This window comes from Lithobates pipiens, unplaced genomic scaffold, assembly GCF_037356315.1.
Source record: "Lithobates pipiens isolate NorthernLeopardFrog02 unplaced genomic scaffold, aLitPip1_a1.2 Scaffold_30, whole genome shotgun sequence".
NCBI lineage: Eukaryota > Metazoa > Chordata > Amphibia > Anura > Ranidae > Lithobates > Lithobates pipiens.
The window spans coordinates 102338083-102365683 of record NW_027507791.1 but is presented as its reverse complement, the minus strand read 5'-3'; the positions used below and the strand labels follow the sequence as shown (position 1 = coordinate 102365683).

The window sequence follows — 27601 nt, the reverse complement described above, 5'->3', positions numbered from 1 at the left end:
AGGCATGGTGAGTATTTTGCAGCTCTTATTTGTTTTGGAAAATGACGAAAGAAATGGAAAATTTTATTTTATTTTATTTTTTCCTTTTTTTAATGTTCGAAACTTTGTGACAAAAAGCGAGATCTGCAAAATACTCAACATGCCTCTCAGCAAATAGCTTAGGGTGTACTTTCCAAAATGGGGTCATTTGGGGGGTTGCTATCTGGGCATTTCATGGCCTCCGAAACTGTGAAGGGTAGTGAGGAGTGAAATCAAAAATTCACGCCCTTAGCCTGAAGGCGGTGATTGATTTTGGGGTCCTGTACACAGCTAGACTGCCAAAAAGTCCCACACATGTGATATCCCCATACTCGGGAGAAGCAGCAGAATGTATTTTGGGGTGTAATTCCACATATGCCCATGGCATGTTTGAGCAATATATCATTTAGTAACAACTTTGTGTTACAAAAGAAAAAAACTTTTTTTTTTTTTAATTTTTCAATCGCTTGTGACAGAAAAATTAAATATTCAATGGGCTCAACCTGTCTCTCAGCAAATTCCTTGGGGTGTCTACTTTCCAAAATGGGGTGACTTGGGGGGTTTTGTACTGCCCTGCTATTTTAGCACCTCAAGAAAGAGATAGGCAGTCATAAACTAAAAGCTGCGTAAATTCCAGAAAAATGTACTCTAGTATGTAGACGCTATAACTTTTGCGCAGACCAATAAATATACGCTTTTTTGAGTTGTTTGTTTTTACCTAAGACGTGGTTGAATGTATTTTGGTCTAAATGTATGACTAAAATTGAGTTTATTGTATTTTTTTAATAACAAAAAGTAAAAAAATTGCATTTTTTTTTTCAAAAATTTCTGTCTTTTTATTTTTTCGTTTATATCGCAAAAAATAAAAACCACCAAGGTGATCGAATACCACCAAAAGAAAGCTCTATTTGTGGGGGAAAAAAGGACGCAAATTTTGTTTGGGTACAGCATTGCATGACCACTCAATTACCAATTAAATCAGCACAGTGCCAAATTGTAAAAAATGCTCTAGTTATTAAGGGGGCAAATCCTTCCTGGGCTGAACTGGTTAACCTTCCTTTACTCTGTCCGAAATGGGAAAAAAAAGTTTTGCCTTTTAGGTCTGTACCTTTAAATACACTTGTCTTGATAACATTTCGTCAAATTGGTTAGGTTTATTTTTTATAATTGTGTAGGTATTAGGATATTTTCTATGAATAAGGTTAATCATCACGCCTGTATACGCTGTGCTTTATTTGCATATGTGCACTGTAAGGAGGTGTGTGTTTTTTTTTTTTTTTTTGTTTTTTTTTTGAAGAGTTTTGTGTTGTGTTTGTTGGGGTTTTGAGACAGCTGAACTTGGCAGCCCTAACCCTCCTACAACCTATTTGGTGTGCGGTCACAAAAAAAAAAAAACTGAAAAAAATAAGATGCATTTACAAATCTGAATTACTTTCTTATCAATGTAGATCCCTCCTGCACCACCCAGACCAGATTTTGATGCCTCTAGAGAAAAACTGCAAAAACTTGGTGAAGGGGAGGGTTCGATGACCAAGGAGGAGTTTACCAAAATGAAACAAGAGCTTGAAGCGTAAGTTTGCATTTATTATTTTATTGGTGAACTGAAGTACCCAACACTGTTGTGAGACATGAGTGGTTCTAAAGACAGAAAGTTTTTTTATATTACTGCATTCTATGCAGTAAGATAAAAAGCCTTCTGTGTGCAGCAGCCCCTAATACTTACATGAGCCCCCTCTCGATCCAGTGATGTTTCACAAGAGACTTGCATTGGCAGTGACAGTAGCAAACCGCCATTGGCTTCTGCTGTTGTCAATCAAAGTCAGTAAGCCAAAGAGGAGAGAGAGGGCAGGGCCAGGTCGCTGCTCCATGTCTGAATGAACATGGGGAGCTGCGGCTCGGCTTGGGTACCCCCATAGTAAGCTGCTTGCTGTGGGGGCACTCAACAGGAGGGAGGGGCCTGGAGCAACGGAAAGGGACCAGAGAAGAGGAGGATCAGGGCTGCTCTGTGCAAAACCACTGCATAGAGGAGGCAAATATAACATGTTTGTTATGTTTAACAAAAACAAAAAATTAGATTTAGTATCACTTTTTAAAGAAGTACAGCCAAAGCTCATTTGACTGTACTTCTGTGGATCACAGCAGTGCAGATCGTTCTGCACTCCTGTGACCCGTTTTCAGCAGAGAACGGGCTGAAGCCCGCTGTCGACTGACATCACAGAGCTGGTCCAGGCTCGGGAAAGATCGTGGCCATATGGTCGGGATCTGTCCACATGCTTGGACCGGCACCCAGCTCAGCCTCTCAGCGAGCTCCTGCTCCCTCCACAGCCCAGCGGCCCAGTGAGCGCTGGAGGGTCAGAGCAGACAGCAGTGACTGACAGTCACCAGCCCTCTGCTCAGGGAGCTCTGAAAACCAAATTGGCGGTGATTGATTGCTCAGTTCTCAGCCTTAGAGCCGGTGGGAGACAGATGCATCGTACTGATACTGCATCCACCTAGGTAAGTATGATTCTTCTTCAAAAAAAAAAAGTTTTATTTTTAAAGGATAACTTTAATACCCACCAGCACTTTCTCAGCCTCCCCTTACTATCTTTACCCCCTTGTACCTACCTCTGACCTATAACGGGCAGTGCTTCTGTCCTCTTCCAAGGTCAGGGAGCTTCTGAGTTCTTTGCATATGTGGCATTTCTCCATAGGCCCTGATGGAAAAGCCAACCTTGCTCTGTATTGGCTACCCCCTTCTTTATTTTTCAAACAAAGATTCTACAGATTTTTTACTTTATTGTGCCTGGTAGCCAGACCTTTATCAATGGTCTGTTGTGGATCCAAGTGTGCAGCTGCGGTCCTTTTACCCATTATATGTTTAGCAGTGTAGCACTATACTTTCTTGTCCCGATACTATTTTTACCGCGTTTGGACATGTGACTCAAACGCATAAGACTGAATAATTTGCTGTGTGTCCCTCTACTTTATAGATTCTGCTAATGAAGTCCTCTTATTACTTTCAGAGAGTACCTGGCTATTTTCAAGAAAACGGTAGCAATGCATGAAGTCTTCCTCTGTCGTGTGGCAGCTCATCCAATTCTTAGAAAAGATTTAAATTTTCATGTTTTCTTGGAGTACAATCAAGATGTAAGTTGAGTGTTCTTTTGTCTCCTTTTAAAGGAACCTCTAGGCATCAGATGAGTGTATGGAAATGACTTTAAAGATATATGAATACTGGTTTGTAATTTGAAGAGAATTATTACGCTCCCAGTTTACTTAAGGAAATAACGCTTGTTATGTTTCAGTGATTTCATTCCTCAAGGTTTACTTTATAGGGATAGATCAATGTACATGATTATATGTATATACAGTGTGTATATATAGAACATGAGTGTCTAAATGTTTATCTAGAACAGTGCACCGAATGGGTTTTTTGGTGCCGAAACCGATACCGAAAATGAAAAATACACTAGGCCGAAAACCGAAACACATACCGAAACAGCACCGATACCGAAACATATTTAAAAAAAAATATTTTTATACAGGAGGTGGTCAGAGACTGGGGACATGGTACAAGAGATGGTCAGAGACTGGGGACATGGTACAAGAGATGGTCAGAGACTGGGGACACGGTACAGGAGATGGTCAGAGACAGGGGGCACGGTACAGAAGATGGTCAGAGAATGGGAACATGGTACAAGTGATGGTCAGAGACTGGGGACATGGTACAAGAGATGGTCAGAGACAGGGGACACGGTACAGGAGATGGTCAGAGACAGGGGACACGGTACAGGAGATGGTCAGAGACTGGGGACATGGTACAAGAGATGGTCAGAGACTGGGACATGGTACAAGAGATGGTCAGAGACTGGGGACATGGTACAGGAGATGGTCAGAGACTGGGGACATGGTACAGGAGATGGTCAGAGACAGGGGACACGGTACAGGAGATGGTCAGAGACAGGGGACACGGTACAGGAGATGGTCAGAGACAGGGGACACGGTACAGGAGATGGTCAGAGACAGGGGACACGGTACAGGAGATGGTCAGAGACAGGGGACACGGTACAGGAGATGGTCAGAGACAGGGGACACGGTACAGGAGATGGTCAGAGACAGGGGACACGGTACAGGAGATGGCCAGAGACTGGGGACACGGTACAGGAGATGGCCAGAGACTGGGGACACGGTACAGGAGAAGGCCAGAGACTGGGGACACGGTACAGGAGAAGGCCAGAGACTGGGGACACGGTACAGGAGATGGTCAGAGACTGGGGACACGGTACAGGAGATGGTCAGAGACTGGGGACACGGTACAGGAGATGGTCAGAGACTGGGGACACGGTACAGGAGATGGTCAGAGACTGGAGACACGGTACAGTACATGGTCAGAGACTGGGGACACGGTACAAGAGATGGTCAGAGACTGGGGACGTGGTACAGGAGATGGTCAGAGACTGGGGACGTGGTACAGGAGATGGTCAGAGACTGGGGACGTGGTACAGGAGATGGTCAGAGACTGGGGACGTGGTACAGGAGATGGCCAGAGACTGGGGACGTGGTACAGGAGATGGCCAGAGACTGGGGACGTGGTACAGGAGATGGCCAGAGACTGGGGACACGGTACAGGAGATGGCCAGAGACTGGGGACACGGTACAGGAGATGGCCAGAGACTGGGGACACGGTACAGGAGATGGTCAGAGACTGGGGACACGGTACAGGAGATGGTCAGAGACTGGAGACACGGTACAGTACATGGTCAGAGACTGGGGACATGGTACAAGAGATGGTCAGAGACTGGGGACGTGGTACAGGAGATGGTCAGAGACTGGGGACGTGGTACAGGAGATGGTCAGAGACAGGGGACACGGTACAGGAGATGATCAGAGACAGGGGACACGGTACAGGAGATGATCAGAGACTGGGGACACGGTACAGCAGATGGTCAGAGACTGGGGACACGGTACAGGAGATGGTCAGAGACAGAGGACACGGTACAGGAGGCATCCCCCATTGCAGGCCAGTGTGCCCCATTGCAGGCCAGTGTGCCCCATTGCAGGCCAGTGTGTCCCATTTTTCAGCCAGCCTGTGCAGGGAGGAGAGCCCGGCCTGTTTGATCACAGCGCCGGGAACATCACAGCTTACATTTCAATAGGTGTGTGTTCCCGGCCGCGCGCTGTCACACACAGCCCCTCCCCCTTGTCCGGGCACTTTGATAGACAGATCATCTGTCCAATCCTGCGGATGATCTGTCTATCTATGTGCCCGGACAAGGGGGAGGGGCTGTGTGTGACGGCGCGCGGCCGGGAACACACAGCTATTGAAATGAAAGCTGTGATGTTCCCGGCGCTGTGATCAAAGCGGAGGCGGCTCTCCTGCGCTATACACCCCCCATGATGGGCGGCACCAGGGGCAGGAGGGCGGAGCCCCGCCCCCTCCCAGCCCACGCCCCATTTTCGGCTCCATTATCGGCCGTTTTTCTCTTTCGGCCAATTGCCGAAAAGGGCATTTTCGGCCGATATGTTTCGGCGGCCGAAATTTCGGTGCATCCCTATAGAACATAATTACATTTATTTAACCCCTCGGTGCCGGCTGCCACCAGTCCTTTACAGGGTTTACTATGCCGGGAAGCGGGTGGGGGCTTATGGCCACGGACCACTGTGATTGGTTATTACATCGGTCACATGATCGGAAAAGTCCTGATCGCAGACGGTGATCAGGAACTTACCAGAAGCATGCAAGGTGCGCTCTCTTGGCACAGCATTGTCTACACTATTGCATGCAAATATGCGGCCACTCGGTGCCAAGGCCTGCATATTTGTGTGCACTTAGTGCCAAGAGGTTAAGGGCAGCAATGTTTTCTGTCATTGTAAAATGCAGTAAGCTGCATAGATTTCCATGTGTGTAAATGGTGCCTGGAATATTGGGAAGGATAGAAAAGACGTCTCAAATATAAATACGTATGATGTCTGCCAACCCTTCCTGACAGTCCCTCCACTGGCCTCCATTCGCCTAACAAAATTCAAAATATTACCTACAAAGCCATTCACAACTCTGCCCTTAGATACACCACTAAGCTCATCTCAAAATATCAACACCATCCTCTTCTCCCAAACCTGCCTCCAGAACTTCTCCAGAGCCTCTCTCATCCTCTGGAGCACCCTACTTCAACCTGTAAGGCTATCTCCTACTCTGTCTGCCTTTAGGCAATCCGTGAACGCTCATCTCTTCAGGGAAGCCTATCCTGCCTTTAGTCAACAACTGAATATTACTTTCTTGAACAACTACCCCCCCCCCCCTTACTAGTTTTTATGTCACTTTCCCTTTTCGTTTTGTAAGTTCTTGCAAGCAGGCCTTCTGTATATAACCACATACACATTTGTAACTGAACATGCTATTCACTAAGATGGCTTCTTATTATTGCTGAGTACATGTCCTTGCTTCCGGGGACTGTCATAGTAGAATGAATGACTTCTTTGTCTGGATGTTTCCTTGCATGGTTATATAAGTTAATCGCTGCCTGAGCTAATGCGAATGGAATTGCTAATTCCAATGGTTTAAATGATGGAAGTATTATTTCTGCTCTATTAATAGAAAAGCATTTTTGAACTGCTTTTATTTTCTAGTTAAGTGTCAGAGGAAAAAACAAGAAAGAAAAATTAGAAGATTTCTTTAAAAGTGTGGTAAAAACAGCTGATGGAGTCATTGTGTCCAGCACAAAGGTAAGAAGAAAAATGACAATCCAGTTTGAAATAAGAATGTGTCATCTGTCGCTCAAATCTCATAGTAGTGACAATGAGTAATGACAAGTTATCACCAAATCAGTAATCCAAAAATGCCAAAGATCTACAAAACCGTTCATAAGAAAGTCCAAAATAAGGTGCAAAAATTCCCATAGGAACATTCACCAGGAATTTTCAAAGATCATCACTTGTGCACGTGAGACACCTACCCCTTCAGGAAGAAACTCACCCTTATTCTCATGACTGGCATAAAGCGGTATATTACCCAAAATCCTGGGATGAATCTCCGTTGCATCACTCCTCCATCCATCTCAACCATTGCCATATCATAGAAGAAAGAAAAAAAGACAATATAAGCTCATCTCATCCTAGAAGTAGCATCAGGCAATGATGACTAAAGCTTGTATCCCCACATCTGGAGCCTATGGCCACATCCAGTACGTCACTTCCAGTTCCTGGCTCTGACGTTACTTCTGGTTGCCACATAGCCACCTACCGATGCGTTTCGTTCTTCCGACCTCATCATAGGGGGTGGCTACATGCCGTGGCATCCGGGTAGCCTCTCCTATGATGAATTCGGAAGGACTTTGTGCTGTAATCAAGAACAAATATGTGTGTGTGTATGTATACAGTTGTGCTCATACGTTTACATACCCTGGCAGAATTTGATTTCTTGGCCGTTCTCAGAGCATATGAATAATAACACAAAAACTTTTTTTTCACTCGTGGTTAGTGTTTGGCTGAAGCCATTTATTATAAATCAACTGTGTTTTATTCTTTTTAAATCATACCCGCAACAGAAACTACCCAAATGACCCTGATCAAAAGTTTACATACCCCAGTTCTTAATACCGCATATTGCCCCCTTTAACATCAATGACAGCTTGAAGTCTTTTGTAGTATTTGTGGATGAGGCTTTTTATCTTTTCAGATGGCAAAGCTGTCCATTCCTCCTTGCCAAACGCCTCCAGTGTAAATTCTTGAGCTGTCTTGCTTGAACTGCACATTTGAGATCTCCCCAGAGTTGCTCAATGATATTGAGGTCAGGAGACTGAGATGGCCACTCCAGAACCTTCACTTTATTCTGCTGTAGTCAATGACAGGTCGACTTTGCCGTGTGTTTTGGATCATTGTCATGTTGGAATGTCCAAGTACGTCCCATGCTCAGCTTCCTGGCTGATGAATGCAAATGTTGCTCCGGTATTTTTTGATAATATACTGCATTCATCTTGCAGTTCGTTTTGATCTAATTTCCTGTGCCTTTGTAGCTCACACATTCCCAAAACATCAGCGATCCACCTTCGTGTTTCACAGTAGGAATGGTGTACCTTTCATCATAATCCTTGTTGACTCCTCTCCAAATTAAGCATTTATGGTTGTGGCAAAAAGCTCCATTTTGGTCTCATCACTCCAAATGACTTTATGCCAGAAGGTTTGTCTCTGTGCTGTTTGGCGTAATGTAAGCGGGATACTTTGTGGATTTTGCGTGGTAATGGCGTTCTTCTGGCGACTCGACCATGCAGCCCCAGGTGTCTCATTGTGCATCTTGAAACGGCCACACCACATGTTTTCAGAGAGTCCTGTATTTCACCTGAAGTTATTTGTGGTTTTTTTTTTGCATCCCGGACAATTTTCCTGGCAGTTGTGGCTGAAATTTTAGTTGGTCTACCTGATCATGGTTTGGTTTCAACAGAACCCCTCATTTTCCACTTCTTAGAGTTTGAACACTGCTGATTGGTATTCTCAGTTACTTGGATATCTTTTTATATCCCTTTCCTGTTTTATACAGTTCAACTACATTTTTCCGCAGATCCTTTGACAATTCTTTTGCTTTCCCCATGACTCAGAATCCAGAAAGAGGCAAGGGTCTGTCAGGCGTTCAGAAACTCATTGACCTTTTATACACACCAATTACAAGAAAACAGATCACAGGTGAGGATGGTTACCTTTTAATAGCCATTCCCAACCCCTTTGTGTCAACTTGTGTGCATGTTATTGGGCCAAAATCCCCAGGGTATGTAAACTTTTTGATCAGGGTCATTTGGGTAGTTTCTGTTGTGATTATGATTAAAATGAATAAACACTGTTGATTGATAATACATGGTTTCAGCCAAACACTGAAAAATGGCCAAGAAAGCATAAATTCTGCCAGGGTATGTAAACTTATAAGCACAACTGTGTGTATGTGATATATATATATATATATATATATATATATAATATATATATATTCTCAAATATTTATTTTTATTATTGCATGTGACATGTGTTATCTCTGTTCATCTACCAGATCGTGTTGCATTATAAATCGTCGCTACCTGCTAAATGAGACCGGAATTTGGAAAGTATAATAAACTATTTTTTCCTGTTAAAAGGGATAAGAAGTAGACCGTCTAAGCTTAATCTCCAGTTCTAGTGTTGTGTTGGACACTGGTATTGCGTTCAATCTGGTTGTCCCATATGGAATGCCGGGAGGCCATTCTTTGGATGATATCCTGAAGGCCCCAGTTTTTAACCACTTTCAGACCGGACCATTTTGCTGGTAAATGACCAGAGGTCTTTTTACACTTTGGCACTGCGCTGCTTTAACTGGTAATTGCGCGGTCATGCAATGTTGTACCCAAACAAAATTTGCGTGCTTTTCTTCCCACAAATAGAGCTTTCTTTTGATGGTATTTGATTGCCTCTGCGATTTTTATTTTTTGCGATATAAACGTAAAAAGACCGCAAATTTTGAAAAAAAATGATATTTTCTACTTTTTGTTATTAGAAAAATCCAATAAACTCAATTTTAGTCATACATTTAGGCCAAAATGTATTCAGCCACATGTCTTTGGTAAAAAAAAAAGTCAATAATTGTATATTTATTGGTTTGCGCAAAAGTTGTCACATCTACAAACTAAGGTACGTTTTCTGGAATTTACGCAGCTTTTAGTTTACGACTGCCTATCTCATTTCTTGAGGTGCTAAAATGGCAGGGCAGTACAAAACCCCCCCAAATGACCCCATTTTGGAAAGTAGACCCCCCTAAGGAAATTGATAAGAGGCATGTTGAGCCCATTGAATATTTTATTTTTTTGCCTCAAGCGATTGAATAATGACAAAAAAAAAAATTTTTTTTTTTTTTTACACAAAGTTGTCACTAAATGATATATTGCTCACACATGCTATGGGCGTATGTGAAATGACACCCCAAAATAAATTCTGCTGCTTCTCCTGAGTACGAGGATACCACATATGTGGGACTTTTTGGGAGCCTAGCCGCGTACGGGGCCCCGAAAACCAAGCACCGCCTTCAGGCTTTCTAAGGGCGTAAATTTTTGAGTTCACTTCTCACTACCTATTACAGTTTTGAAGGCCATAAAATGCCAAGATGGCACAAAACCCCCACAAATGACCCCATTTTAGAAAGTAGACACCCCAAGCTATTTGCTGAGAGGCATGTTGAGTCCATGGAATATTTTATATTTTGCCACAAGTTGCGGGAAAATTACAAACTTTTTTTTTTTTTTTTTTTTTTTTTCACAAAGTTGTCACTAAATGATATATTGCTCACGCATGCCATGGGCATATGTGAAATGACACCCCAAAATAAATTCTGCTGCTTCTCCTGAGTATGGGGATACCACATATGTGGGACTTTTTGGGAGCCTAGCTGCGTACGGGGCCCCGAAAACCAAGCACCGCCTTCAGGCTTTGTAAGGGCGTTACAGTTTTGAAGGCCATAAAATGCCAAGATGGCACAAACCCCCCCCAAATGACCCCATTTTGGAAAGTAGACACCCCTAAATTTAGGGGTACACTAGTGAGACTAGGTAATAAATGGCGGGTGCCCTGAAACTATAAAAAAATAACTAACCAACCAGCGTCACCTGTAACAGTTATATGGTGATCACTGGTGAAAGGGTTAACTAGGGGGCAATTAGGGGGCTTTATGCGGTAGTATATGGGGGTCCCTGGCGCTATAAAAAGCTGCAGCGAACCTAAATACCTACCTGCCTAACTAGCGTCACCTGTGACACTAATACAGCGATCAGAAAAACGATCGCTTATTAGGCTGGGTTCACACTGGAGCGATGCGGGAACGCCACGAATGCGCGGCGGGTTCCCGCATCGCATGCCTCCCGGCGGCAGTTCACACTGCCCTATGCGAACTGCTGGGAGTGTCAGTGAAATGTTACTGACACCCCCAGATCAGTTCGCATATCGCAGTGCGATCTGCAAACTCGGATCGCATGGTGTGAACACCCATGCGATCCGATTCTGCTGCGGGCCAAAAAAAGGGTCCCGTGCGAATTTGCGGCGGGTGCGGCGAATGGCTGAACTCGAATCGCACAGAGATCGGATGTGATTTGCACTGCAGTGCGGTGCGAATCACATCCGTTCTCATAAACCGCTGCAATGTGAACCCAGCCTTAGTGACACTGGCGACGGGGGGTGATCACGGGGTTAAACCTTTATTGGGGGGGTTAGGGGGGTACCTTAGAACTAAAGGGGGCTAACCCTAACTGCCCTAACAGTTATTAGTCACAAATGACACCCGCCGGGTGATCAGGGGGTTAAACCTTTATTAGGTAATAAATGGCGGATGCCCTGAAACTATAAAAAAATAACTAACCAACCAGCGTCACCTGTAACAGTTATATGGTGATCACTGGTGAAAGGGTTAACTAGGGGGCAATCAGGGGGCTTTATGCGGTAGTATATGGGGGTCCCTGGCGCTATAAAAAGCTGCGGCGAACCTAAATACCTACCTGCCTAACTAGCGTCACCTGTGACACTAATACGGCGATCAGAAAAATGATCGCTTATTAGGCTGGGTTCACACTGGAGCGATGCGGAAACGCCGCGAATCCGCGGCGGGTTCCCGCATCGCATGCCTCCCGGCGGCAGTTCACACTGCCCTATGCGAACTGCTGGGAGTGTCAGTGAAATGTTACTGACACCCCCAGATCAGTTCGCATATCGCAGTGCGATCTGCAAACTCGGATCGCATGGTGTGAACACCCATGCGATCCGATTCTGCTGCGGGCCAAAAAAAGGGTCCCGTGCGAATTTGCGGCGGGTGCGGCGAGTGCGGCGAATGGCTGAACTCGAATCGCACAGAGATCGGATGTGATTTGCACTGCAGTGCGGTGCGAATCACATTCGTTCTCATAAACCGCTGCAATGTGAACCCAGCCTTAGTGACACTGGCGACGGGGGGTGATCACGGGGTTAAACCTTTATTGGGGGGGTTAGGGGGGTACATTAGAACTAAAGGGGGCTAACTCTAACTGCCCTAACAGTTATTACAGTCACAAATGACACCAATGCAAAAAAAAAAAATGACATTGGTGTCACTGTGACTGGGGGGCAGGGGTAATTGGGGGGGTGATCGGGGGGTAAAGGGGGGGTGTGAGTGTGCCTGGCATGTTCTACTGTGTGTGTAGAGTGTTGGTGCAACTTACTGATCCGCTCTCCTCCGTGTCGGAACGAAAAATACCGACACGGAGGAGAGAATACATCACTTCCTCTCCTGTGTTTACATTACAGGAGAGGAAGTGATGTCACCGGGGATTTCTATTCGTCGGGAGCGATCGCGAGGGGGTGGCCATGAATGAATGGCCGTCCCCTCGTCCGGGATCGCTCCCGTACGAATACCGACCGCCGCAGGCACCGGGCGGGGGCCCGATCGGGCCCCCGACCCGCGGGAGGCAAGGGACGTACATGTATGTCCTTATGCCTGCCCGTGCCATTGTACCGACGTACATCGGCGTGCGGCGGTCGGCAACTGGTTAAACAGGAGTTCCCAAATACTGTGATTTCCATTAAACTTTTGTTTGTTATAAATTTTTCTTGATCTTATGTGTACTATGTCAGCGAGACTAGAAAAAAAATTCTGGTTTCTATTAAACCTTTTCTCTTTCCAGGATGTGGACGATTTCTTTGACCATGAGAGGACATTTCTCGTGGAATATCACAATCGAGTGAAGGATGCAAGTGCCAAGTCAGACAAAATGACAAGATCACATAAATGTAAGCCCTGGCTGCCATTTGTGACCATGGAATATCTCGTATCAGGCATGTCATATGTTTAAGGCCCCTTTCACACTTGTGTGACTTGGGACTTCAAAGGCACATGACAAGTTGTACCCCATGATTTCCAATGAGTACTGTTCATATCTGTGCGACTTCAAGTCGCAGCAACTTCAAAGTAGTCCCTGCACTACTTTGGTCCGAATTTGAGGAGACTTGAGGTCCATAGACATCAAGATTACATAGGCATTGCTTCAAGTGGTGTGACATTCAGGTGGTACAAGTGTGAAACAGTCCCTAGGATGGCCTGTTTACCCCTTTTTGTTTTGGATAATAATTTAAACTGAGCATATATACTGTTTATAGATGATCATTGGAAAGCCATGGGCTGCCTTGCAAACAGTTATTACCTGGCTGCTACAAAGGTACCATTGCATCGTGCAACTTATGTACGTGGCTGCCAGTAAGGGTGCAGAGGGTGGGGTAAGGTCAGCCTCAGGTTTGTTTTATACAGAGAAATGGCCACCCTGAGGCAAACTGTAACCAGTCTTCACCGTTTGGGCCTTGTTTTGTCCTAGTAAGACCCCTTTCACACTAGGGCGGTTTTCAGGTGCTTTAGCACTGGAAATAGCCTCTGCTAAGTGCCTGAAAACTGCCTCCCATTCATTCCTGTGTGACCTTTCACACTCGGGCAGTGCTCCGAAAAGTCCTGCAAGCAGCATCTTTGGGGTGGGTTGGGAGCTCTGTATTTAGCGCTCCCAAAACACCCTGCCCATTGTTTACATAGGCAGATCGCCGTTCTGGCTCTCTGCCTAATGATTTGCAAGTGCTGAAGTCCATGGTACCCACAGATCAGCTCCCGCTGTGTTTAATTACGCAGTACTTTTTTACAGTGCGTTCCTCCCGCAAAGCAGTGGTGTTAATTAGGCATGCTGGAGACCAGACATTTTGCCTTCATGCGGTGGAACTACGCTGAAATAGCTGCCCAACGCATTCTCACCACAACTGGTGTGAATATACCCCCAGTGTTTAAATATTTTAAAGGAATGGTATGATCTATCTGGGCCCCCATTAAGGTTTTCACCATTGAATAGACCATGATTGTACTGGAGTGAATAACCATATAAAGACCCTACACAAGCTGATATGATACAGCTCTGGTGGCTTTTTTATTCCCTCTTTGTTATAGGTGTTGCAGATGACTATAACAGAATAGGATCTTCAATGTACACATTGGGAACACAGGACAATACTGACATATGCAAGTAAGTGATATTTGAGATGAAGATAACGAGATGAAAACAATGTGGAAATCCTAAAACAAGCTGTATGACCTATGTATTTCTTTTCACTTTTCACATTGTATGTTGGCAACTGCCTTATTTGGGGCCCTGTTTGATGGAGTTGTAATGTTCCACTCCCTTTTGTATGGATTGCCTCCCATAACCTACTCTGGTACTTCTGCAGAAAAGTTTAATGTTGTAGGACTGAGCGTTAAAGTAATCTGCTGGATGGAGTGCTGCACACATGCGCACTGAAATCTTTCCCACCATACAGCATTGAAAAGCATCTCCCCATTGCTGTTCTTGCATGCAAAATCTGCTGAGTGCCTACAATAACTTTTGTCATCTCTGGTCTTCTAAGCCTTACTCTCCACCAGCTGTCAAGTTTTCGTGTGTACCTGAGGCCTTATGAGTCATTGTTGTCTTATTGCCTTGTGGCTGCAACATGTCTGATTCTAGAGGAGACAGCCCTGCTGTACTGGTTGCCCCAGTTCATTTCTACTAATGGCTCTGGGGCTGTTTGCATGCAGTAGCTGCTTCCTCTATACCAGTGATGGCAAATCTTGGTCCCCCAGATGTTTTGGAACTACGTTTCCTATGATGTTCAACTACACTGCAGAGTGCATGAGCACCATGGGAAATGTAGTTCCAAAACATCTGGGGTGCCAAGGTTCGCCATCCCTGCTCTATACTTTTCGCCATAATCTGTACCGCTGTCATCCAAGATTTCATGTCCCAAATGACTCCGCTTTGGCGACTTTAGTCACTGAGGTCACAAGCATGCTTCCATGCCTGATCGTACAGGTTCAAAGTCTGAGCATGGTCTTCAGTATAAAGCACAGTTGTAGTATGGATGTTTCTTTATGGACACAGTTTATTTAAAAAGGATGTTTACAATAGTACTATTGCTACACAACTCTTTATTAATCTGTTATAGTTTGTGATTAGTACCTAGCTGTTTTTTAGTGCTGTACATTGTAACACTTAATTATTTGAACACACATTGTGTTTTGCACAGCAGCTTCATTTGTAATTGTATTTATTAATTTTGAAGCATGGGTGAATTTGTTGTAAGTAGGGATGCACCGAATGGGTTTTTTGATGCCGAAACCGATACCGAAAATGAAAAATACACTAGTCCAAAAACCGAAATCGATACCGAAACAGCACCGATACCAAAAATGACTGTTTTTAAAAATAATTTTATACAGGAGGTGGTCAGAGACTGGGGACATGGTTCAGGAGGTGGTCAGAGACTGGGGACATGGTTCAGGAGGTGGTCAGAGACTGGGGACATGGTTCAGGAGGTGGTCAGAGACTGGGGACATGGTTCAGGAGGTGGTCAGAGACTGGGGACATGGTTCAGGAGGTGGTCAGAGACTGGGACATGGTACAGGAGGTGGTCAGAGACTGGGGACATGGTACAGGAGGTGATCAGAGACTGGTGACATGGTACAGGAGGTGGTCAGAGACTGGCGACATGGTTCAGGAGGTGGTCAGAGACTGGCGACATGGGAGGTGGCGACGTGGTACAGGAGGTGGCGACGTGGTACAGGAGGTGGTCAGAGACTGGCGACGTGGTACAGGAGGTGGTCAGAGACTGGCGACGTGGTACAGGAGGTGGTCAGAGACTGGTGACGTGATAAAAGAGATAAGTGTGTTTCCCCCTGGGCAGCCAGTGTGTTGTCCCCTGTGTAGTCAGTGATGCCTGGGCGGAGCACTGCCCCCGCCCCTGGTGCCGCCCATCATGGGGGGTGTATAGCGCAGGAGAGCCGCCTCCGCCGTCTGGTTCAATACAGCGCTGGGAACATCACAGCTTTAATTTCAATAGCTGTGTGTTCCCCCGTCGCATATAGCCCCTCCCCCTTGTCCGGGGAACTGTGATAGACAGATCCCCCGTCCAATCTGGACGGGTGATCTGTCTATCAATGTTCCCCGAACAGGGGGGGGGGCTGTATGCGACGGCGTGCGACGGGGGAACACACAGCTATTGAAATTAAAGCTGTGATGTTCCCAGCGCTGTATTGAACCAGACGGCGGAGGCGGCTCTCCTGCGCTATACACCTCCCATGATGGGCGGCACCAGGGGCGGGGGCAGTGCTCCGCCCAGGCCCCGCCCCATTTTCAGCTCAATTATCGGCCGTTTTTTCCTTTCGGCAAATTACCGAAAGGGGCATTTTCGGCCGATATGTTTCGGCGGCCAAAATTTCGGTGCATCCCTAGTTGTAAGCACTGCAACGTAACTTTTTTTTTTTTTCTCTTTCATGTACAGATTTTTCTTAAGAGTGTCTGAATTGTTTGACAAAACTCGCGTAAGTATTATTCATCATTGCATTGTTTGCACAGGAGGGGCTGAATGCATTTGTACTCAAAAGTTCTAATATGGGAGTTTTCTTTCAAGGGTGCCTACGTTTTAAACCTTAAAGGGCCAGTCCACCCAAAACGAATACATTGGTGTTTGCTAGGTAATTAGAGAACAACTTAAATGCAGATAAAAACACAAACTATTTTAAATGCTTACTTGTTGTGTTTTCCATTACATAAATTATGTATTTACTTGGATTGTGCCTCTGAACATTACAGAAAATTTGAAAAACCATATACAATTATTGCACTAATGTCATAATAGGAAAAGCTGCTAACACCATAATCTAACAGAGCATTGTGTACCAATCTGAAAAATAATAAAGTGCAGTGCTAAATGAAACACAATAGTACTAAAATCAATATGCATAAACAGTAATGATACCTTATATTGATTATTAAAGTGCAAAAGTCCGCAGGTAAGGCCTCATGTACCCTGCTGCTGGTAAACGGATGTTTAGGAGCAGTTGGGCAATTTTTTCAGCTGCCCCTGAGCTCTCCTCAATGTTATCTTATCAGTACATGTACACAGGGTCGTATATAGTAGTTTCTAGGCAGTTGAGTTCAGAAGCATTTTTTGGAACGCAATAAAATGCATTTAGAACGAATGTTCAGAGGCATTTAAAATGCCACATACCTGTAACGGCTTGTAAACGCTGTTTAGCCATGTTTCGTTTACAAGTGTTTTTTTAATTTATGACCATTTGAAAAAATATATAAAAAAAACACTCCCAGACACAAACGTGGCTGAACGCCATATGTAAACGTGGCAAAACTGATGTTTTTAAATGACGGTTGCTATCTGTCAAGTTTAAAATGCTCAGGAGAGGTTGTAAAACATCCCGTGTACATGATGCCTAAGGAATTCTGAAAAAATAAAAAAGCAGCCTCTGTGTATCAAGACAGTTATGTAGAAAGTTAGATCTGTTCAACCACGCAAAATGAAGGAAATACTAGGAAGATGGTCAAAAGAGTAACCTCTGGGAATCGGTCACCACAATTCTCCACAATGACCAATCCTCTTGTTGGAACAAGAACTCCGACATTCATAAAAAACAAGAAGTCACCACATAGGTTTTACACTATCTCTTACGTTTTTTTATTTAAAAAAGTAGAAAAATTTACATCAGTTCTGAAGTAACGAGCATATCAATAGGACATCTCCATAAATGTGATCACATAATACATCAAACAGGTGCAATGACATGAAACAAGCTCAGTCTGACCCGACAGAAAATGTGACTGATTTAGGAAGAGTGAGTTCCCTAGCACAGCCGCCTCCTTTCTTGCATGTCATAGCCCTCTCCTCCTCTGGAAGTTTCTTTTTTACTATCTGTGCTGGCCCAACTACTCTGCGCCTCCCTTCATACATAAACTTTTATGTAGCTGCAAGGGGAGGTGCAAAGGAGACAACTATAAAATGTAAATCTGCTCAGGTTCTGATATCATATCCAAGATGGCAGCACCCAGCAGAAAACTGGAAGCGCCAAGGATTTCGTCACTTTTGGTGTTGACTCTTTGTTTACCTGGCCATTAGTGGCCAGGAAAGCAGCCAATCAGACTGATCCATGTCTGATAGGCTGCATTGGAAGCCAGAAGAGAGATTTGGGGTCCAATAGACCCCAGATCTCTCCGTAAACCTGTCACGGCCCATGTTTTCACAAGGGATGTTGTTCATCCCTAGTGAAAGCAATGAAGTTGATAAAAAATTAAATACATTTAAGGACAGAGTGGCAAAAAAAAAAAAGTTTCAACCAAAATAAAACAATTGAAAGCGCTTCCTACCCCTGTGCTTATGCAAAAGCACAAACCCATACATAAGTCCCGCATGCTTATAAACGGTGATCACACCACACTTGTGAGGTATCATTGCAAATGTTAGAGGGAGAGCTCCACACCTCCTGTGTAACCCTAAAATGGTAACCTGTAAAGGCTTTTAAAGTGTCGCCTATGGAGATTTTTTGGTACTGTCGTTTGGCGGTTTATGCAATTTTAAAGCATGACACGTTTGGTATCTATTTAATCTGTTTAACATTGTCTTTTCTATTTTAACAAAAAGTAGGTATTATATTGTGTTTGTGTGCAAGAAAATTCATTAAAGTGTATTGTTTCCAAAAAAATTGCGATTGAAAAAACGCTGCGCAAATACCGTGAGACATAAAAAAATTGCAACACCCACCATTTCCTTCTCTAGGGTCTCTGATAAAAAATATATATATTTACTGTTTGGGGGCTTGAAGTAATTTTCTAATCAACAAAAAAAAAATACAGATTTTCACATTTAGGTGAGAAATGTCAGAATTGGCCTGGGTGGAAAGTGGTTAAACATTTTTCACCAAGGCTTCATGCAAATGTAACAGTTGATTCCTGGGCGTCTGCTATCTTATATGCTGTCAGTAAAAACAAATACAATTGGTGGGCTAAATCTAACAATTTACATGTAATGCGTTAAAAAGGAAAAATGTTTTTAAATGAAAAGCCTTTCGTGCATCATTAACTTTTGCTAGCGTGCCTTGCAGGTGAAGCAGGACCAGAAAGTATGTAGAAGAGTATTCTCTTCTTGTTCATTTATGGAGCATGTTGAGAAACATCTTCTTTGTATTCTGTACCTGACGCTTTTCAGGATTTAGGAAAGCGATGTAGTTGGTAGGACCTGCAGATTTTCTGATCTAGAAAGGAATGCTCGGTCCTATCCTGCAGTAGGATATGTCGAGATCAAGATAGGTCTAGTCTAAACCAGCATTGGAAATGTAGTTTATAACGTACTTTATCTTTGTAATAAAACACATTTTGTATCCTTTAGAAAATTGAAGCCAGGGTATCGGCTGATGAAGACCTGAAGCTTTCAGACCTCCTTAAATATTATTTAAGAGAATCACAAGCTGCTAAGGTAACTGTATGGTGCTTTAGCACAGAAACTGTGCATTGTGAGTGGCATCACATTGAAATGACGGGCTGTTTTTAAGTCTGAACTTTGTTTGCAGGATCTCCTCTACAGAAGATCTCGCTCTTTGGTAGATTATGAAAATGCTAATAAAGCACTAGATAAAGCCAGGGCTAAAAACAAGGACGTGTTATCAGCGGAAACCACTCAGCAGCTTTGCTGTCAGAAGTTTGAAAAAATATCTGAATCTGCAAAACAAGGTACATAGAATTACCCTGATTTTTTTTATTTTTTTAACAGTATATGGCATACCAAGCTAATTGAATGACAAAATAGTAGGATAGAAGAATAGGTTAGATCAGCCTTTCTCAACCTTTACCAACACAGAGGAACCCCTCAAATAGTTCTCTGGTCTCGGGGAACCCCTGCTAAAAATTAGAAATCTACAACTCGTGATACATTAGTGTGATGGTCAGTGGGAAGAACGGTCCTTACACTTGTGGTCATTGGGAAGAATTACCTCCTTACAGATAGCTAAAAAGATCAATGGTGTTGGTGGGAACTTATCTGAGAGGCAGAAATTGCCCAATGCTGAAGGAACCCCTAGCAACCTCCTGGAGAAAGCCTGGTTGAGAATCACTGGGTTAGACAGTCTGTAATTAGTAATGTTTTTAATGAGTATTTTATTTATGTATTATTTATGTCCTTTTTTTCTTGAAGTGTGAAAAATAGGGGGCAGCTCTGTTCCTGAAGGCTTGTGTATTTGTGTTTAATTGTGGCAGTAAAACACTGAAGTTCACATATTTTAGAATTTGTAACTCATTTATGTGCACTTGTGGAACACCTATCAAACAGATCGAACCCGGCCACTACATATAAACGGCCTGGTGGGGCGAGCTTGAATATGGAAGGACATAACCATACATCTTCCCAGATCTGTGCCCCCAGGGGTGCGATCCTGTGTCTGGTGGACAATGCAGATCAGAGTACCGAGCAGCTGTGCTCTGCCCTGTTACCATGTGATCACTGTGACCAATTACAGCGAATATGTACATATATGTAGTAGTAGTTTTGTAGTAGTAAATATGGCTGAAAAATTCTACTTAAAAAAAAATATATATATATATATATATATATATATGGCTGACGTTCATACAGCCATTCAGAACTACTGTGATCTCTGTTCAGTGATCACATGGTACGGGGCCAAGCACCACCTGCCTGTAACGTGATAGTTGTAGCCAATCACAGCTTATCACAGTAGTTCTCAATGGCGCAAGCGATGCAGCTGAGAACTGTCAAATTATTGCTTATACAGCCATCATGCTTGATGACAATCCCAGTACCATTTCTAGAGCAGTACAGTGTTACTATGGTAACACTGCACTGTAATTCTAAAAAATGATTACATTTGGAGTGGGCTGAGGAGGGGATTGTAGAAATTGATTTTGGGTTGCATGTTTGACTTGTAAGTATCTGAAGAACATGTGGTTAGGAAGATTGTATTCTTCTTTGAGTGCGTGAAAGGTTTTTAGGGTCCCATGCGTAATTAAATGATGTAGGTAGAAAATTCCATGAACGGACCAGCAATCTACATCCGTGATTCACCAGAACTCAAGTAGGGTCCTATTGTGCCATAATGGGGTTAAATCATATTGGGGAATCTCCAGCTTGGCGGAGGCGATGTCTGGCAATGCCATACCTCCCCAGGTCAGTAGGGTTTTTAAGTGCCTGCCACGCCAGTTTGTGTCTGTTAGGACCCCATAGAAACTGCTTAAGGAGGGCTTCTAGGGTCTTTAAATATTTCAAAGGTAGGTATGTTGGGGAGTGCCAAATCACATATAAAATTTTGGGAAGTAGGATCATCTTAATTAAGTTTATTCGCCCCCATACCCCCAGTGGCAGGTGAGCCCAAATCCTGAGCTTAGTTTTCACATAGGATATAAGGGTTCAATATTTAGATGTATGTAGTCGGTCGATATTCTGGACACCTGCACCCCAAGGTAATTAATGGTACTAACTCTTTGGAGCGGTAACATGGCTTGTGACTCGGTTGGTGGGAAACTGTCTATTGGTAGTATCTGAGATTTCTCCCAATTAATTAATTACATTTTTAAACCAGAAAAGGTCCCAAATTGTTCAATTGTGGGTAGTGCCAAGCGCAAGGAAGGACCCGAGTCGGCCAGGTACAACAAGGTGCGGTCCGCGTACATACTGATTTTCTCAATAAGATTACCGGAGCATAGTCCCTTAATTTCTGGATTATCCCGGATGGATATGGCCAACAGCTCAGCTGCCAGGGTGTACAGCAACAGCGAAAGAGGGCAGCCCTGCCTTGTGCCTCTGCTGAGGTCAAACTGCTTGGAGGGCCATCCGTTCGTCATCACCCTGGCTGTGGGTGACTGGTATAGAAGTTGCACCCATTTAATAAATTTAGGGCCAAAGCCATACCCCTCGAGACATTTCCACAGGTACCCCCATTCCACGGAGTCAAAGAGTTTTGCCATGTCTAAGGTTACTACTACCCGAGATCCTGCCTCCCTATGCGCGGCTTGCAGGTTAATAAACAACTTGCGTAAGTTGAAGGATGTATTACGACCCGGCATAAATCCCGCCTGGTCGACATGTATTAGAGAGAGGATAATTTTGTTCAATCTCAGTTGGTAGTACCTTAGCAAGGATTTTAATGTCTGCTTGGAGTAGGGGTATGGGGCAATATGGTTCCGGATATCCCGGATCCTTCCCTTGTTTGGGAATGAGTACTATTACTGCCCCTCTCATGGACTGTGGCAAGGAAAAGGTCTCGAAAAGGTGGTTATATAGCATGAGTAGCTTTGGAGTAAGAAATTTACTGAACTGGGAGTAAAACTCAATTCGGAGGCCGTCCGAGCCAGGGGATTTGGATCTGGCAAAACTGGCAATAGCCGCGGCTATTTCGTCTGTGGTGAGGGGAGCCTCAAGAAGGTCAATCTGGTCAGTCGTCAGTTGGGGAAGGGTGATACTATGAAGGAAGGCCGTTCTATGGTCAGTGGGGTCTGTTGTAGTTTTGTACAGATCTGCAAAGAAATCTGTAAATCTAGCTGTTACACTATGCAGATCCCTGATCTGTTGTCCCCCTGGTCCATGCAGGGTGTTGACCACTGGTGGTCTATCTTCACTGTGGACCAGATAGGCCAACAGATTGCCCGCCTATTCCCCATGCTCAAAAAATATATGGCTTTGTGAAAAACAGCTTTTGCCTGGCCTTTGTAAACTGAAGTTGGGTTGCTACTCTGTGTTGCAATTTGAGTCGGCTGCTATCTCTGAGGTAGGGTTAGTGACATATTCCCGTTCTGTGGAGGTTAGTTCTGCTACCGCCCTATCAAAGATATCTGCGGTCTTAATTGCATTTATGTGGGAGGCGAGGGTCATGCTCGCGTATATTTTGAAAGAGTCCCAAACCGCTGAAATAGAGGCGGTTTGTTCATTTTCTGCAAAGTATAGGTTCAGGAGCTCATCATCTGGCAAATGGGTTCAAGCGCCAAGGCTTTGGGGGCTTACTGACGGGAATACTCAATGAGATCCAATATGGGCTGTGATCAGATAACAGTCTTGGGCAAAAGGCCGTTTCTAATATCCACGGCGTTAGGGTTCTGGATACAAGAATAAAATCAATGCGGGACATGGAGTTGTGTGAAGGTGAAAAGCAGTAGTAAGTCTTTGTAAGGGGGAATTTGTAGCGCCAAGTGTCAATTAAGTGGAAAGTGGAGATCAGTTTAGAAAATGTTGTCTCCCTGGTGTCCGCGTCTGTCCCCTGTGAAGTCTGTAATCTATCTAATGCTGGCCGCAGGGTGGTGATCGCTGGTATTGTGGGGTGGCGGGTCATAAGGGCGAGTCCCTCCATAATCACGGTCATACTAAATGGGGGAGGTATGTAAAAAGCCAGGAGGAGAAACTGTTCAGCATATAGTTTGGCATAGAGAAACACATATATCTGCCCTGTGGGTTGGTAGTTACTTCACATAGCTCGAAGTGTACCGATTTGGCTATTAAAAGTGAAACACCTCTGGCGTGAGTAGTATGAGTGGAATGATATGCCCACCCCACCCACAGGCAGCGGAGGGCCATCTGAAGCCTCCCTTTCTATATGTGTCTCTACCAATGCCACTACATCTGCTCTCTGCCTCTTTAGGAATGAAAATTCACTGCACTATGCATGCAGCTTGGGACCAGCACACTTCCACAGCTCCGTGTGACGGATAACTTAGCTGTAGGAGTAGTAAAAAAAAGGGCTCCCATAAGAGGAGCAATGATATAAATGAAGTTCACTCCAAGTATCCAAACGAATTAAGAGAAGAGAATTTGCGGCGGTGGGGTCAGTAGAGGTGTAGGGTTCCACCTGTCTCTCCAAACCGATGAGATATACCGAAGTGAAGTCGCCAAGGTGTGATACAGGTCAAGGTGGTAATGTGTCAGGGGTAGTTAGGACAGGCTGAGTAATGGCGGAAACAGGAGGCAAGAGGATTTCGCCACGTGGCTCACCCAGAGTGTGGTCAGCCGCACCTGCCATGAGCAGGCCCACGCTCCAGCCAGGAGATGAGCTCACAAGGGTCCTCAAAAAACAACACTCGACCATCATGTTCCACTCTCAGACGTGCAGGGTAGAGCATGGAATACATCAGGTGACGGTCACGAAGTCTGCGCTTGGCCTCCATAAAGCTCTGTTGGCGTTTCTGTATTTCGGCCAAGAAGTCAGGAAATATTGCACCTTAATGTTTCCTACTGGGATGTTACTCCTCTCTCTCTCGCCAGCCTTAACGCAGCGTCTCTGTCTTTGTAGTTTAAAAGTTTTGCGATAAAAGTACAGGGGGGGGGGGGGGCCCCGAAGAGGAGCTTTAGCGGGCATCCTATGAGCCCTCTCCACCGCCAGCATGGGGGAGAAGGCCTCCCGACCATACATGGTTACCAGTAGTTGTTCCAGGAATACCATGCAGATCATTTTTGATCAAGTATTGTTTTCTCGTGCTCATTAAAAACAACCAACTGCATTCCTCCTGCGGTTACCTGTGGGTTTTTCTTTGTAACCTTAACAATTCTTCTGGCCATTGTGGCTGCAATCTTTCTGGCTTGGTATCTAGAGATCGCCCAGTTTTCCACTTCTTAATAAGCGATTGAACAGTAATTACTGGCAAATTTAAGGTTTTGGATATCTTTTTACATCTTTAATTGCCTTGTTTTGTAGCTCTTGTAAGCGTTATCAAAATGTAGCGGAATACATTTTGGCCAACAGTTATGAAGAAAGATTTTATAACAGAAACTAGGAAAAAACTTGTTTTTTATTTTTCTAAATTTTTATTATGTATCTTTTCGCTTGTATGGCAAAAAAAACACTGGTTTAAAGTGACATATCTAAACTCAGTAATATAACTTTTGGTGCCACGCTGTCATACTCCCTGTTCTATATATTGCCCCTGTGCCACTGGGACCTTTGGAGTTCTTTAGGAGCCTCCTCTACAGGCTTGTTTCTGCTCTGTGCTAGAACTGTACATCCAGCGTTCTGGGTGCCTCGGTGGAGGATGATGAGAGGCATGGCTTTTGTTCTGTGTCTCTCTTGCACTGCTTCTGTGTGCAGTGCTTGGAATGTTTTAGTACAGAGCAGGAGCGTGCATTTAGAAGGGACTCCTATAGGACGTTCATAGGTCCCAACGGCACAGAGGGAACATAAAGAACATGGAGTGTGTCAGCGTGGCTGGGGGGACACTTTCAAAAGTATTTGTAAAGAAGGAATTTTTAGTTTTTTGTTCTTTAGAAAAAAAAAGACAAATATTGTATCTAACAAAAGTGAGTACACCCCTCACATTTTTGTAAATATTTTATTATATCTTTTCATGTGACAACACTCAAGAAATGATACTTTGCTACAATGTAAAGTAGAGTGTGTAAATTTGCTGTCCCCTCAAAATAACGCAACACACAGCCATCAATGTCTAAACTGTTGTCAACAAAAGTGACTATACCCCTAAGTGAAAATGTCCAAATTGGGTCCAAAGTGTCATTGTTTTGTGCGGCCACCAATATTTTCCAGCACTGCCTTAGCCCTTTTGGGCATGGAGTTCACCAGAGCTTCACATGTTGCCACTGGAGTCCTCTTCACCCCCCTTATGATGACATGGCTGTATGTTGAGTTATTTTGAGGGGACAGCACATTTACACTGTTATACAAGCTGTACACTCACTACTTTAGATTGTAGCAAAGTGTAATTTCTTTAGTGATCCATGAAAAGATATAATAAATTACTTGGAAAAATGTGAGGGGTGTACTCACTTTTGTGAGATACTGTACATGTACATTTTTATTATGCTTTATGTGAAAAAATAGATGTTAATGTCACTTTAATGGTATGTTTAACAGTGCATTACAAGGAGTTCATCAGTAGGGTTAATATACATTTTAAAATCGGCTTATCTTTTCTTTATTTTATTTTTTGTTTCAGAACTGATGGATTTTAAAACCAGAAGAGTGGCTGCTTTCCGCAAAAATCTAGTAGAGCTGGCTGAACTGGAATTGAAGCATGCCAAGGTACACGTTACTATACAAGTTTGTCCTTTTTACTTCTTGAACCTGTTAAAAACCCCCCAAAACACTTTAGATTTGGTAACAATATAGGTACACAATCAAACTAAGAGACAATGTATGGTTACAAAGCTGTAATTTTGCTTATTAATGAATATATATATATATATATATATATATATATATATATATATATATATATATATATATATATAATAGTTTGTATAACGAAATGACAGGTGCACAGTAAATCTCTTTTGAGAAATATGAAGATCACTGACAGTTTGAATTTTCTTCTCTTTGCAGGGTAATTTGCAGCTGTTGCAAAGTTGCTTGGCCGTGTTAAATGGTAAACCATAAAGTACACTCCGTCCAGATGTTTGAAGTAACCAGACCTTCCTGTGACCTCTAGGAGCTGCCAGTTTTCGATGGACTGCTCCATTGGGCATATCTAGATTGGCAAGGATGAACCCATACCGAAGTGGTTGGGCTGCTTCCACCTCGGTAACAGCACTGTGCTGTGGAGCCCACACATGACGATCCCACATGTACCTTTATTTAGTCATTGTACACTTTCTAGTACATCACAAGATCTCCCATTTATTTTTCGAAAGCAGTTAAATGCTGTACTTGTTATGAACTGTACTGCATAACAATGCCAATCTTATTTACCAGTGTATGTTAATCTTCGATGATGTTCGGCATTTGTGGTTCGAATGGATTTAACATTGCCGTTAGTTGTTCACATCGTATACCTTGTCCAGGTTCCATGTAATGATTTTTTAAGCCTCTGTTTTCTTGATTTACCGAACTCTATTTTTTTTATTAAACATTTTCTTAGATATTTCAGATTGCTCCAATTATCTTTTTAAACTTTAAGTTCCTAAAGCTAATGCATCAGTATGTTTGCCTTAACTTGTAGACTTCTCAAATATTGTAAAATAAACTGTGAATCCAATGATTTTTAATTTATACTGCCCCAGTGTTTCTATTTAACAACTACAAGAAAAATTTGTAAACTGCGCAAATGAAAAGCAAACACAGAAAGAAGATATCCCTTCAAACTATCACAACTAAAAAGTGTAAAAAAAAATCAATATTACTACTTGCAGTGCCTTGCAAAATTATTCACCCCCTTTGGCTTTTTACCTATTTTGTTACATTACAGCCTTTAGTTCAGTGTTTTGCTTTTTTTAATCTAAATTATATGTGTTGGATCAGAACACAATAGTCTAGTCTAAGTTGGTAAAGTAAAATTAGAACAATATATACATAAAACTATTTTTCAGAAATAAAAAAATAATTGGCATGTGCATATGTATTCCCCCCCTTTGTTATGAAGCCCATAAAAAGCTCTGGTGCAGCCAATTACCTTCACAAGTAACATAATTAGTGAAATTGTGTCCACCTGTGTGCAATCTAAGTGTCACATGATCTGTCATTGCATATACACACCTTTTTGAAAGACACCAGAGGCTGCAACACCTAAGCAAGATGCACCACTAACCAAACACTGCCATGAAGACCAAGGAACTCTCCAAACAAGTAAGGGACAATGTTGTTGAGAAGTAAAAGTCAGGGTTAGGTTAGAAAAAAATATCCAAATCTTCGATGATCCCTAGGAGCACCATCAAATCTATCATAACCAAATGGAAAGAACATGGCACAACAGCAAACCTGCCAACTCATGGACCGGGCAAGGAGGGCATTAATCAGAGAGGCAGCACAGAGACCTAAGCTAACCCTGGAGGAGCT

General features: G+C 43.5%; 1 protein-coding gene across 1 annotated transcript in view; it reads left to right on the top strand.

Moving 5' to 3' along the window:
- SNX6 (sorting nexin 6) overlaps positions 1 to 26818 on the top strand; it is a 74146-nt gene extending 47328 nt beyond the window's left edge. The window contains exons 5-14 of the mRNA XM_077464704.1: positions 1467 to 1588; positions 3024 to 3147; positions 6628 to 6723; positions 12657 to 12762; positions 13952 to 14027; positions 16318 to 16357; positions 19213 to 19299; positions 19394 to 19553; positions 25767 to 25852; positions 26153 to 26818. Coding sequence (XP_077320830.1) covers positions 1467 to 1588; positions 3024 to 3147; positions 6628 to 6723; positions 12657 to 12762; positions 13952 to 14027; positions 16318 to 16357; positions 19213 to 19299; positions 19394 to 19553; positions 25767 to 25852; positions 26153 to 26206 — 951 coding nt within the window. The 3' untranslated portion in view covers positions 26207 to 26818. The remainder of the gene's footprint in view (positions 1 to 1466; positions 1589 to 3023; positions 3148 to 6627; positions 6724 to 12656; positions 12763 to 13951; positions 14028 to 16317; positions 16358 to 19212; positions 19300 to 19393; positions 19554 to 25766; positions 25853 to 26152) is intronic.
- Positions 26819 to 27601: the final 783 nt, after the last annotated feature.